Raw genomic sequence first — 13883 nt, forward strand, 5'->3', positions numbered from 1 at the left:
ACATATACACAGACATATATGTATGGGTATGTATCTTGAGAGAGCATTATATATACACATATGTATGTATGTATATGTACATATGTATTAAAATAATTTAGAGGCCACTAGAAGTGGGAAGGATCAAGAAAGGCTTCATGTAGAAAAGGGCACTTGTTTGAAATCCCAAAGGAAACTAAGGTTCCTGAGAGATAATAAGAAGTGCGGTTAAGGAACGAAGGGACTCCTTTGTACTGAAAGAGCAGAGAACTGGGAAAAGGAGTGTTAACTAGGAGGAGATGGGACTATGGATCTGTTCTTAACAATACCTGAAATACCGAGGGAATAGGAGGAAATGCCACAAAATTGAGGACAAAGGTTCCATTTAAAAAACGGAAGAGAACAGAGTGTAAACTACAGGCTAGTGAGTCTGATTTTGGTTCCTGAGAAAGATTTAGAATGGAATATTAAATCATTCGATCCTTAAAACAATCCTGAAAGGTGGGTGGTGTTATTATACCCATTTTACAGGTACGGAAAGTGAGGCAGAAGAGACTTGCCCCTAGTCACATAGCTAGTAAGTATCTGAGACTAGATTTGAACTTGGTTTTGAGAATGCTGGAGATGAAACCACCGAGCCACCTATCTAAGTGTTCTACTTTTCTTTCTTCCCTCCTCGGACCTCCCATGGCTCACCCTCTCTCTGCCCTCTCAGCTGAGAGCCTTGCCTCATAGTAATTGCAAGAAGAAAGCGACCGTTTGCTGAGAACTTTTTCTTCCTCACATCACCTCCTCCTTCACTCCTGTCTCCAAGAAGAGGAGGCCCTGCTCCTTGCTGAGACAAGCCCGCCCATCCACACAAGTGATGGCGGCCATCCGGCCTCCTCCGGACCTCCCTCATCACCCCTCCCACTTTCTTCAGTCTTTCCTTGTCCCTCCTGGCTGCTCCCCTGCTGCCTACAAACATGGCCGTGTCTCCCCCCTTCTCCAAAAACACAGCTCGATCCTTCCTTCCCCCTCCGTCTCAGCCACATCTTTCCTGCCTTTGTGGCTAATGGCTCCGAGGATCACCAGGAGGACTCTGCTTTTCCTCTTCTAGTTCTCCTCTGAAGTCTCTTCAGTCTGGCTTCTGACTCAACCGTCCTGCTGAAGCTGCTGCCACAGAGACCAACAGTCTCTCAGTCACCAAACCCAGCCCTTTTTCAAGTGCCCACCCTTTGTGACCTCACTGCTGCAGCCTCTGAAGACAGCCATCATCCCCTGCTCCTTGGCAGACCCTTTTCTCTCTGGGTTTTTGTGACACTGACCTCTCCACAATCTAACCCCTCCTCAGACATTTCCAGTCTTCTCAAACTACACACACACTTACACGCACTCTCACACTCACTACACACTTATACACACACTCATATAGACACATGCTCAAACTCTCTCTCTCTCACACACACACACACACACACACACACACACACACACACACACACACAGCCTGTTGGTTTTCCTAGAGCAATAGCCTCCATCTCTCAGCTCTGGACACTTTCTCTGCCGTCTCCCACGCCGTTCTCCCTCCTCATGGTTATCTCCCATGAAATCCCAATTTCAATCCCCCCTCCTGCAGGAAGCCTTGCTCAACGACTCTAGCCTGTTCCCGCTGCTGAATATTTCCTATTTCTCGTGCTTAAGTGTTTCCATGATGTCTCTCCCTCGTCTGGGATCTCCTTGGGATCAGGTACCACCCTCTGGCTGCTGCCTTTCCTCCCAGTGCTTACGAAGGTGGCTGCACATAGTAGGTACTTAATCAAAGTTTAATTGACAAGACCAAGGAAGGTCCATTTCCAGCTGCTTTGAGGCTGCCTCCTGAGGCCCACTGGGCCTTTCCATCGGCCTGGAAGCTGAAATCCGCCTGCCTCCCTCTTCCCGGTTTTCCCAAGGCTCGGCAGAAGGCTTTGCGGATTACTCTGTAAGCACTTAACAAAAGCTTCATCATTTCTTTGTTCAATACAGCACTTTAGAGACAGGCTCGAGAGCCTCCGAGTGCTCCCCAACACTGGGCTTCTGCTGGATGCTACAGAAACCCACACGCCACTGTCTACATCATCTGCTCAGAGAGCCGCTCTCCCCCTTCTTCCTGCCCTTTACCAGGGGCAAGGGCCGGCCACACTATCCGCGCCTCCAAGGAGTTCTTGCCCTTTTTTTTAGATCCAGGGCCCCTTTAAAAGGCTGAGGAAACCAGCGGACCCCTTGCTAGAATAATATCTTTTAAATGAAGATGAGAAAATTCAATTATCAAAGCCACACATCAGACTGAAACGCAATTATCAAAGCTTTTTTAAAAACCAGGTCTTTGGATCCCGGCTTACTGCTTCAGGACTCCATATTCCCCAATCCCCCGATTCCTTCTCCATAGTGTTATCTCTGTGAGAGCCACAAGTCACAGGGCAGTGGTTGCTAGGAGTGATGGGCATCTCAAGGCTTTCCATCATGGCCAGGATGCAGATGAGGAAGACAGACAGATAGCATCTCTGCGCCAGGCCCGCATGGAGCCTCCAGGCTCCTCCTTTGTGGAAGTGACTTTTGTGAAAAGCTTGTCTCCAAATGGGAAAGTCAGCTCTGAGCTCCAGAGGCCTGCTCCAAGTTCAGGACAGACGGCAGACCCGTGACATGTTTTCTGAACTCACCATCTGCCATCCATGCTGTTCCCTGATCATTATTTTTATTTTTTTCTTTTTCTTTTCTTTTTTTTTTAAATAAAAGCTTTTTATTAACAAAACACATGGATAATTTTTCACCAGTGACCCTTGCAAAATCTTGTGTTCCAAATTTCCCCCGCCCCAGATGGTAGGTAATGCAATATATTTAAACAGGTTAAAAATAGCTAATCAGTTTTAAAAGACAAAAAGGAAAACTGGAATGAGAATGACCTCCTTAAGCTGTTAAATGATTCCAAGACCGAGGGATACATTCAGTGAATCAGTGTTGCCTCTTCCATTAAACTACAAGCACCTTCCCAGCAAGGTCTGCTTTTACCTTTCTTTATATCCCCAGCACTTAATATACAATAGGCACTTAATACTGGCTTCCTAACATATTTTGTTTGCACAGTGTCTCATATATCCCATCTGATCCTGGCAGTAACTCTGTGAGATAAGCGTTATTACTTATAAATAAAAATAACTAAGGCTTAGAATATTAAGTGAGTTACTCTGGTCACTGAGTAAAGAAATATCTGAGACAGGATTCGAACCCAGGTTTCCCACATCTGGCAGTCCAACTTTGAGAGCTGAAAAAAATCCCCTAAACACTCAAAGAAAGTTAAGTCTGGAAAAGAACACCCAATTCAGGCCCTCTTTTTAACAGAAAGTTTAATTTAGGGCATTAAAAAGTAAGTAATCAACATGCACCAGAAGGGAAGAGCGGCGAGTTTACAAAACAACATAAAGATGCCCTTCCTCACTCAGTGGCTCTCTAGGCAATAAAGCGTCCTGGGGAGCCGCCAGTGAGGATGCCCATCTCGAGCAGAAGAAAGAAGGCCGGGAGAAGTCGGTGGTGGCTGCTGGGAAGCAGAAAGATGGTCACAGGCAGAGCAAAGGAGACCGTTTTTTTGAGGTACACGTCTCCAGAGGGCAGAACTGGGAAAAGGGAGGATGGGGAGGGGAGAGCTTCAGAGAAGACTTACACTCAATGCCAGACATGAGGAAAGAGCCAGATTCAAATCCTGCCTCTGACAATACCTGGATGACCCTAGGCAAGTTGGCTAAGGTCACCTGTAAAACCTAGACAGCCACTGAATGAGGAAGGGCATCTTTATGTTGTTTTGTAAACTCGCTGCTCTTCCCTCCTGGTGCATGTTGATTGTTTACTGATTGGTGGGGGGGCAGCTAGGTGGCACAATGGATGGGCACCAGCCCTGAAGTCAGGAGGACCTGAATTCACCATTCCTGTGAGTTCGTCATTTGACAAAAAGCATCACGTTTCCTCTGCTGTTGCCTCGTCACTGGCCAAGGCTCTTCCTCTGACCGGGCAGCGCCATCCGAGGAGCCTCCAAGTTGGCCTGACTCTGGATCTGTGTCAGACCGGAGCCTCTTTGGGGACTGCCCTTCTCCTCTTTAGGCCTCTGACAGAGAGGAAAAATAAAGGAAGAATGCGCTTTCTGTTGCTAATCCAAGATAAATGGCTTTTCCCCCTCAGAGAGGAGGCAGGAGGCTTCTGCCCAGTATGGGCACAGGGCTGGCCTTGGAGGCAAAAACATCTGGGTTCCTGTTCCCTCTCCTACGGTCTGGAGAAGAGCACGGAGGAACGGATCATGGGGATTGGGGAGCAGGGAGGGGGCTCCTTAAAGGGTTAGCAACAATCCAATCACTCTGAAGGTGGCCAGGAAGAAGGCTAATAATAGTTCACTTCTGTGGAGGGCTTTCAAGTATGCAAAGCTCACTCATTTACATATATTATCTGATTGGATTTCAACCACACAGTGGGGCAGGTAGGACAGGATGGGGGGTTGTATAAGAGAGAGAGAGAAAGAGACAGAGAGAGAGAAAGAAAGAGACACAGAGAGAGAGAGAGCACTTGCTATAGAGACAGAGGGGGAGGGAAGGAGGGAAGGGACAGAGAAAAAGGAAGGGAGGGAGATAGAGGAACAGACAGAGAGAGGTGATAGAGATGTGCTAGATAAATAATAGAGATGGATGGACAGATTATTGATAGATGAGAGAGATGATAGATATGGATGGAGATAGATAAGTACATAGACTGAGTTAGGGCTGATAGGAATCTTAAAGACCATGTAATTTACTGGAGCATCAATTTAGAGCTATTAGAGACCACTGGTCCATCCCCCACAATTTACAAATGAGGACCTGAGGCCAGGGGAGAATAAATCATTTGTTTGATGTCACTGAGGTCACAGGGGATAAAGGCCGAATTTGAATCAAGGTCTTTTGACTCAAAATCTATTCTTTCCCCTTGTGTGGAGACCTCTACAAATAGCTATCATTCCCATTTACTAGTGAGCAAACTGAGGTACACAGGTTAAGGGGCTTCCCCAAAATCACCGAAAGCCAAAAATAAGACAAAATGTCCATGATTGACCTCAAGCCTGTCCTGTGTTGATTTCTAATGATAGTTACTAAGAGCTGCTAAACTAAAACAGTTTGCCGTGACTTTTGCCAAAAAAATTGCCAAGTACAACATGCTTGGGGGACCCGCCACCCTCCCAGGCTCCTAGGTCCCCCTCGGCATCAGCCTTAACTCTCTCTTTCTCTGATAGCAAGTCTTACTGACCCCACCTGGCCAGTACCCTTAGTCTCCGTTGTATACGTCCCGAGGCTGCCACCATCATGGCTCAGGTCCTCTGCACGCCCAGCACTCTCCATCCAGTGAACCTCACTGCCCACTCAAAAATAATTCATACGTAACTGTTTGCACGACGTCTCCCCACATGAGCCTGCCCTCTTTGAGGGCAGATCCTGGTTTCCATCCTCCTTTATATCCTTGTGTTTTATACAGCACCCATAAGCCACAGGGCCAGATACATAATGGGGCTAAAGAAAAACATGCTGACTTGATTCTAATGTGATCTAAGTGTCATTAACTCCTCTGATAAATGGAAAAAAAAAAAAAAAAAAAAAACACTTGTTAAGTAGCTACTGTGGACCAAGCTCAGTGCTAAGAAATGACTAGTGGCAAGTTATTTAACCTGTCTGCCTCAGTTTCCTTATTTGCAACAAATTTAAGATAATAGCCTCTACCTCACAGGATCATTGGGAGGATCAAATAAGAAAGCACTTTGCAAACTTTAAATGCTATTATTATTATTATCATCATCACCATCCTATTCTCTCTCCAAGTTCAGCCTTTCTCATACTGGAACCCTCAGCTCCCCTTCCCCCAACATCCTGCTCCTTCAGACCCCTGTACTAAACCAAAAGAATCCAGGGAAGGTTGGACGGCTCCAGCAGCACCTAGGTCAGCGCCTAGGCCCAAGGCGGTGAGGTGCTCCCAGCGGGAAGTCACTCCAGAGCAGTCACTCCATCACTAACTCAGGAATAGGAGGAAGTTGTTGGTTTGTTTTTTAAGTACAGTGGCTTTCAACCAATTTCCTTTGATTCAATTTAGCTCCTACCCTTCAATAAAATCCCAATGGTCACTGGTTCCCAGAAGCCCCTGTCTTAGGTCATGTTTATATATAATCTTCAACACTCAAGGCTCCAAAAACGTAACATTCTATTTAGTTTTTCTAGCCCCTTTCAAATAAAAATTGCTGGTTGCTTAATAACAATGTCTTAAGAGTCGAATCAAAATAGTCCTATTAGGGAAAAGCCACTCCTGCCCAGAACGCTCTCGCTTCTCCCTCTCACCTCAAGGAAGCCCTGATTTCCTTCAAAGCCCAAATCAAACCCATATTACCAGCACGGGGTCTCCCTTTTCACCCATTGCGGGTGCTGCCTTCCCCTCCCCCAGATCCCTCACATCATAATTATTCTGAGGTTACTTTGTCCCCGACTCCCCTTGTAGAATGTAAATGCCTCGTGGACTATTTTGTAATCATTTTGTATCTCAAACTCATAGTAAGTGCCTGGAACCTAGTCGGTGTTTAATAAGTGTTTGCTGTTGGATTGGCAAGGAATTCATCTGGATTTCCCAATTAAATTTAATTAAAGGCACCAAGTGAAGCTGACAGCACATTTCCTTCCTATATCAAATCAATAAGCATTTATTAAGCTCTTGCTAGCCATCAATCCACAAACATTTATTAAACACCTACTCTACGCTAGGGACTGGGCTAAAGGATCTAGATAGTTCCTGGTCTCAAGGAGCTTTATAATCTAATGAGGGAGACAACCTGAAAAATACTATGGACAAGCCAACTGGAGACGGGATGATGTGGGAACCATCCCAAAGGGGGGCCCAAGAATACAGACAACCAGAAAGGACTTCTTTCGGAAGTTGGAACTTCAGCTGAGCCTTGAAGCGGGGAGGGGGAGATAAGGAGGGGAAAGGGTACCAGACCTAATGGGGACAGCCAGGAAAATGGCTGTCCTGGGTCAGGAGATAGAGAGTTCTTCTCGAGGTCAAACAGAGAGGCTATTGTTACTAGCCATATTCTCGTGCATGTGGACTGGCTTTATGGGGAGACTGAGGCACAGAGCTGATACTCTAGTGGGGTGGGATGTACAAGGATAAACATGGATAGATACATGTGCACATGTGTTTTTGTAATTCTATGTGGGGGGAAGGACCTGCCTGCCAAATCACCAGTTTGGGAACTCTGAATAAACAACCTCCCCTCCTCAATGGAGATCTGCACCCGCTCTGCAGTGTGCAGTCCTAAGTGGTGCCACTCACAGTCTACGTCCAAGGCAGGACCTCACATGGAGGTCTTCCCGATTCTGAGGCGGTTACCCAAGGGTGCCTCTGCACAAGAGCATGGGGTCCTGCATCCAGAGCTGGAGGAAACCGAGATCAGGGGAGCTTCCCAAGATTATACCGAGAGGAAGCAGGAGCCTGGGGCTCTTTCCCATCATACCATGCGAACAAAAAATAACAAAGTCATGGGGGGAACACCTCAGCGGGGGGAATTCTCGATGGGCATCTCACAGGAGGTGGCATTTGAGCCAAAAAGCCATCCAAAGAACCACAGCGGCATCGGATTATCTCTTTGGGGATGGACAGGCCCCAGGATCCACTGACTCCAACCTCCTCATTATACAGAACAGGAAACTGAGGCCCAGAAAGATGAAGCTTCTTACAGAAAAAGATCATATGGTCAGTCAGGAAACAAGCCCTGACTAAGCACTTCTTTGTGTAATGATAAAGCACTTCTTATACACATTGACTAAATACTTCCTTTGTTCACTTATTAAGCATTTCCTATATGCATTAAGTACTTTCTCTGTGCACTGATTGAGCACTTCCTATGTGCACTAAGCATCTCCAATGTACACTGATTAAGCACTGATTTAATATTTCCTCTGTGCACTGATTAAGCACTATTCAAGTACTTTGCTGGAGTATTCCCTTTCTGCCAGGTACTGCTATAGGCAGAAAGTCACAGAGTGGCTCTGTCTCCCCAAATCCAGGTTCTATCCATCCTGCCATACTAAATAAACCAAAAGGCAATGTGAATTTGCATATATTGTAGTCCAATCTCTACAAAAAACACTCCAAAGAAGCAGGGAACAATGGGTACAGAATATTACATCTATCATTAAATTTTTCTAATATTCATTCATTCTGGTGGCTTTTTTTTTTTTACCTCGTCATTCTTTGTTATAAGTGAAGGCCTCTGGGAAAAAGAAAGACAAGAAATGTAAAGTGATCCCGATTTGTTAAAGGTTTAAGGGACTTCCCCAAGGAGGAAACTCCTTCTTACAGAGGCCAGTTGACATCTTCTCTGCCACTCTTAAGAGAATGAACTGGAATTCTAAGGGCTCACGTGACTCATCCAGAGTGATACCGTTTGGGTATGTGTCAGACAACCTGGGCTGCAGCCTGGATCTTCCCGGCTTCCAGGGGGACACTCTTGTTCCACTTAACATTGGGAAACGTGGGTGGTGGAAAAGCCAATTGGCATCGATATGCCACATGTACGTGTTAATGTGTCCTTGTGCGTATATGTCCACTGGTAGGTATATGTCCACAGTCCTTTGTGTGACATTTCCACCTCCTCTAAGACTTAGTGTAGCTTTAAGCCCTAACAGATTAAGCCAACGGAAATGGTTCTCTTCCTGCCATACTGATGGAGAAAACCCCAAACTCACATCATGGCTGTCTTGTATTTCTATTTAATTTGTTGCATGTTTCCCAATTACATCTTCATCCTCCTCCATAGCCCTCAGGAGTTTTAACAGAGAGAATGTGAAATCTCGGATTTAAATTTACACCAAGCTGCCAAAAGACACCCTCTTCTTAATCATGACAAGGGTCAGTTCGTTAACGACGCCGACCGGCAGAGTGAAGGCAGCTTGTTTCTAGCTCAAGGCCCCACACGTGAAGCACTCCCTACCCTCCAAGACTCGTCTGGTCTTTTCTGGGCTCTCGTCTCTTCCACTCCCCTGACATTTGCTGCTGTCCGGCTTTAGAGCCATCTGGATCATGGAAATTTCTAGCTCTAGTTTGGATTCTTTTCTTGACCTTCCCTTCTTTAACCACCTTACACACACACACACACACACACACACTGCATACACATGTATCTATATATCATGGCACTGCAACACTAAGTATGGGTGTATATTTATATACACATGTTTTGTGTCTACGTGCATACACACACATGTTATGTCTGTCACCTGCACAAGGAGAATGGGGAAAGAACATGGAGACCCCCCCCCCCCCCCCCCCCACAGACCTCACAGAGAAATCCATTAAGCCCTTTGAGAAAAGCTGCAGCTAAGGACATGAGCATAAATACTTATAAAAAGTTAAAGTTTTAAAAGCCTTCTTTTTGCCGTTATTCAATTCAACAGGCAGTTGTTAAGCACCTATCATGTGCCAGGCAAGGTGCCATGTGCTGGAAATACAAGCACAGGCAGAAACCTGCGGCCTGCCCTCGAGGGGCAGCCACTTCCAGGGGGAAGCCAGCATGCAAACGAATACGTTAAAAACAAGCCAGAGAAAGGACAGATCGGCGATGGTCTCCGAAGGGAGCATTAGGAGCCACAGGAAGGGGCTGCTCGGCTCTATGACCATATGGCAAAGGCCTCGTTTCAGAAAGGTTCCTGAAGCACTAAGTTGGAGGCAGGGATGGAGCTGGATGCCACTGGATCTGTCCACTTCCCTCCCCTTCAACCATTAAATCACTGAAACATTTTGAGGCTGTATTTTCAAATGCACAAGACTTTACAGGGAGATACAAAGAAGCCCCTCCGCCGGGCTCTCTTGAGAAAGTCAGGCTGCCCTCACCCCACTCACCATCAAGCAACCACGGCTGGACGCGTCTGGACTCCAGCTCACTCATCATTAGCCGGGTGATCACATGATCCGGAATCAAGAGCCCTTGCTGTATGTACTGCTTGGCCAGAATGCCCAACTCTGGTAAAAGAGAAAATGGGGAGTTAGTGGGGAAAGTCCATTCAAAGCTTTCTAAAACTTCTCTCACGCCACTTTCCGGTCTTCTCTTTCGATCCCATGCTCACCTCCCATGGGAACCATTGAACAGGCGATCTTTGTTAATGTAGTAAAAATAGTAAATAAGAGGTGACAGCATTTATTGTCTTTAATGTCCAATCTGCTGGGAGAAGGGTCTGGCCCCAGGCGTCACTGGTGGGAATTCACAAGGCCACAGACCGCTCCTCTGTTAACTTATGTCTCGGAAACATTTTAAATAGATTGAGGGTTGGAAAGGATCCTATTGTTGTTCAGTCATTTTTCAGTCATGTCCGACTCTCCATGACCCCGTTTATACTTTTTTGGTAAAGCTATTAGAACAGTTGCCATTTCTTGCTTCAATTCATTTTGCAGATGAAGAAACTGAGGTAGAATGAAGTGAATGGCGCAGATTCACAAGCGAGTAAGTATCTGAGGCTAGATTTGAACTCAGGAAGATGAGGCTTTCTGCCCCCAGCCTGTGCACCGCAGCACCCCCCTAGCTGCCCCAGATGTCCCTAAGCAACGGGTCTCAGGGTGCCAGAAGGGGAGCTGAGGAGGGACATTGATTGAGCCCTAATCTTATCAAGTCATCTCCAACAGAACTTAAGTGGGAACTTCCGGACAAATTATTAGCAACATTGAAACCAGCAGCCATCTGGATACTAAGTTCTTGAAAAAGCTTCCTAATAAAAGATACACTGTGTTCTTTCCAGGGAGGAGAGTAGCAGCTCTTCTCTTAAGTGGGGAAGCTCAGGCAATTCTGTTAATTTCTCAAAAAAGAGAAAAAGATCTGCAGGAGATCTGGAAAAGATCAGGAAGAGAATATCAGCTATTCTCTTAAATGGTGCATCTCAGGAAGTTCTATTAATTTCTTCCAAAAGAGAAAAAGATCTGGAGGAGATCTAGAAAAGATTGGGAAAAGAATATCAGCTATTCTCTTAAGTGGGGAAGCTCAGGCAGTTCTGTTAATTTCTCAAAAAAGAGAAAAAGCAAAAAAAAGAAGAAGAAAAAGAAAAATAAATAAAAAACAAAAAAAGGAAAAATAAATAAACAGAAAGAAAAAGAAAGAACGAAAGAACGAAAGAACGAAAGAACGAAAGAAAGAAAGAAAGAAAGAAAGAAAGAAAAAAAAAAAAGATTTGGAGGAGAGTATCAGCTATTCTCTTAAGTGGTACAGCTCAGGCAGTTCTATTAATTTCTCCCAAAAGAGAAAAGGATCTGCAGGAGATCTGGAAAAGACCAGGAGGAGAGTATCAACTATTCTCTTAAGTAGGGAAGCTCAGGCAGTTCTGTTAATTTCTCAAAAAAGAGAAAAAGATCTGGAGGAGATCTGGAAAAGATCTGGAGGAGAGTATCAGCTATTAAGTGGGACAGCTCAGGCAGTTCTGTTACGTTCTCCCAAAAGACAAAAAGCCTGGAAAGACCGGGAGGAGACTATCAACTCTTCTCTTGAGTGAGGTAGCTCAGACAGTTCTATTAATTTCTCCCAAAAGAGAAAAGGATCTGCAGGAGATCTGGAAAAGATCAGGACGAGGGGATCAGCTATTCTGTTAAGTGGTGCTGCTCAGATAGTTCTATCACATTTTCCTGTGATGGCTTGGACAAAAAGGCCCACGCTGCTAAGGACGATGAGCCTGGAAAAGACCTGGAGGACAGTAAGCTCAGACTTTCTATGAAGTTCTCCCAAAGAAGAAAAAGCCTGGAAAAGGCCTGGAGGGAGACCCTTGTCTTTTTGGACTTCCGGTTCAGGCTAAGTTCCATGGGCAGCACCTCCTACAGACTCCCCACCAAAGAGCCTCATCAATAAGTGAGGATGGCTCAGTCTCCGGGGACTCCACAAGAGGATGGGAAGGCAGCCCCAGAAGCACCTTTTCCCAACATGGAAATATGCTGTGGAATTCGGATGTGGAATCACGGCCCTCTCTAGCCAAGGTTTTCTTGGAAAAACTAACCGTCCAAACCTAGCCCAAGGATGGTAGCAATTAAGCCTGAGTCATGCACCTGGGAAGGCTGTTGTTGTTCTTGTTCTCGAACTCCTGCAGATACACAGCAGTTTTCCCTTCAGACCCAAATCTGGCTTTTCCACAGTAAACAGCTCCAGGAAGGTTTTCTTCCCGGCATAAGTCCGTGCTACAGGCTGTGGGTTTGCCAGAGACTGTGCCCTGTGGTGGAAAGCCACTCAACAGCTATCTATTAAGTGCTTACTGTGTGCCAGGTGCTGTGCTGAACACAAGGAATACAAAGAAGGGCAAAAGGTGATCCCTCCTGCCCTCAAGTAGCTCACAGTCTGGCACCGGAGACAACAGCAAAGAGCATGTGAGATGCAGATGGGATAGACTGGGGAGAGAAGGTACCAGCACAGGAGAGGGAAGGAGGAAAAAAGGGAGGGAGACAAGGAGGAAAGGAAGAAAGGGAGAAAAAGTAGAGGAAGGGGAGGGAAAGAAGGAAGAAGGACAGAGGGAAGGAAGAAAGGAAGGAAAAGAAGGAAGAAAAGAGGGAGAAAGGCATAAGAAAGGAACTCTCCAATGAAGAAAATCCTTTCACGAGAACAGATCATCAACTTCTCTGAGACTTCTGGTCTAGAATACCAAGTAACTCATTGATTTGCCCACAAGGTCACATAGCTGCTACAATATGTGACAGGGGCAGGGCTTCCAGGGCCAACTCTCTCCACTCCCCCCAATTCCCCTAATGAGGGGAATTTTCACAATGAGGGATCAGGGCAAAAAGGAAGGAGTCATGCCGGAGATGGTTATTCCACATTTCTAACTGAATCCTGAAGTCCAAGAGGCTCTTATCTAAAGAAAGGGATATTGGAAAGGGGCAGGAAACATAACAGGCATTCAGTGTTTGCCAGATTGATCAACGGGATCAATGAATTTTCCAGTTTATCAAACAGAATACAGGGAGGATTCGATTTTTACATATTTCCCCAGCACATAGCATAGTGCCTAGCTAGCACACAGTAGGTGCTTAATAAATGCTCACTTATTGGCCCATTCTATGACTGATGTGAAGCTGGCTTACAGTTTGAATTGAGCAAAGTTCATGTCCATCTGGGGACAAAATTCACCATCCAAGCCTCCATTAGAACTGTGAATCTAGAGCCATTCCATAGCTCAGAGATCAGTCCAACATCTGCATTTGACAGATAAGTGAAAAGCCTTCCCTAAAGTCCCACAGATAAATTACAGGAGCGGGGAGAGCTAGACAGAGTTTCAGAAGTCATTCTAGCACAAGCCCCTTATTTTTTAATAGTTCCTGTCCTCAAAGAGTTTATTTCTTTTATTTTTCATTTTATACTAAATATACTATATTTATACTAAACTATAGTTTAGTATATATACTAGTACTATATACTAAACTATATACTAAATATACTATATACATTTCTTCTAGAACAATGATATCCCATAACCTTCATATACCATAACTTATCCAGCCAGTCCCAAACCAATGGGCATTCCCTCAGTTTCTAATTCCTCGCCACTGCAAAAAGGGCTGCTACATTAACAATGAGATGTTTGGTGCCAATTCTAATGATCTGCACCCAGAGAGGGGCCTGTGGGACTGAGTGTGGATCACGACATAGTATTTTCATTTTTTGTTGCTACTTTCTTGCAATTTGTTTTCATTCTCATTTTTTTCCTTTTTGATCCGATTTTTCTTGTGCAGCATGAGAATGATGAAAATATGAAGAGAAGAATTGCACATGTTTAACATATATTGGATTACTTATGATTTAGGGGAGGAGTGGGTAAAGAGAAGGAAAAATTAGAACGCAAGATTTTGCAAGGGTGAATGCTGAAAATTAT

At 45.2% G+C, this 13883-nt stretch overlaps 1 protein-coding gene across 3 annotated transcripts in view; it reads right to left on the reverse strand.

The window, feature by feature from the left end:
• AK4 (adenylate kinase 4) overlaps positions 1-13883 on the reverse strand; it is a 74342-nt gene that overhangs the window by 22159 nt on the left and 38300 nt on the right. For all 3 annotated transcript variants that reach the window (XM_031968968.1, XM_031968967.1, XM_031968966.1), the window contains one exon: positions 9892-10011. In XM_031968968.1, the coding sequence (XP_031824828.1) occupies positions 9892-10011 (120 nt within the window). The remainder of the gene's footprint in view (positions 1-9891; positions 10012-13883) is intronic.

The sequence above is a fragment of the Sarcophilus harrisii genome, chromosome 4 (assembly GCF_902635505.1).
Source record: "Sarcophilus harrisii chromosome 4, mSarHar1.11, whole genome shotgun sequence".
Taxonomy (NCBI): Eukaryota; Metazoa; Chordata; class Mammalia; order Dasyuromorphia; family Dasyuridae; genus Sarcophilus; species Sarcophilus harrisii.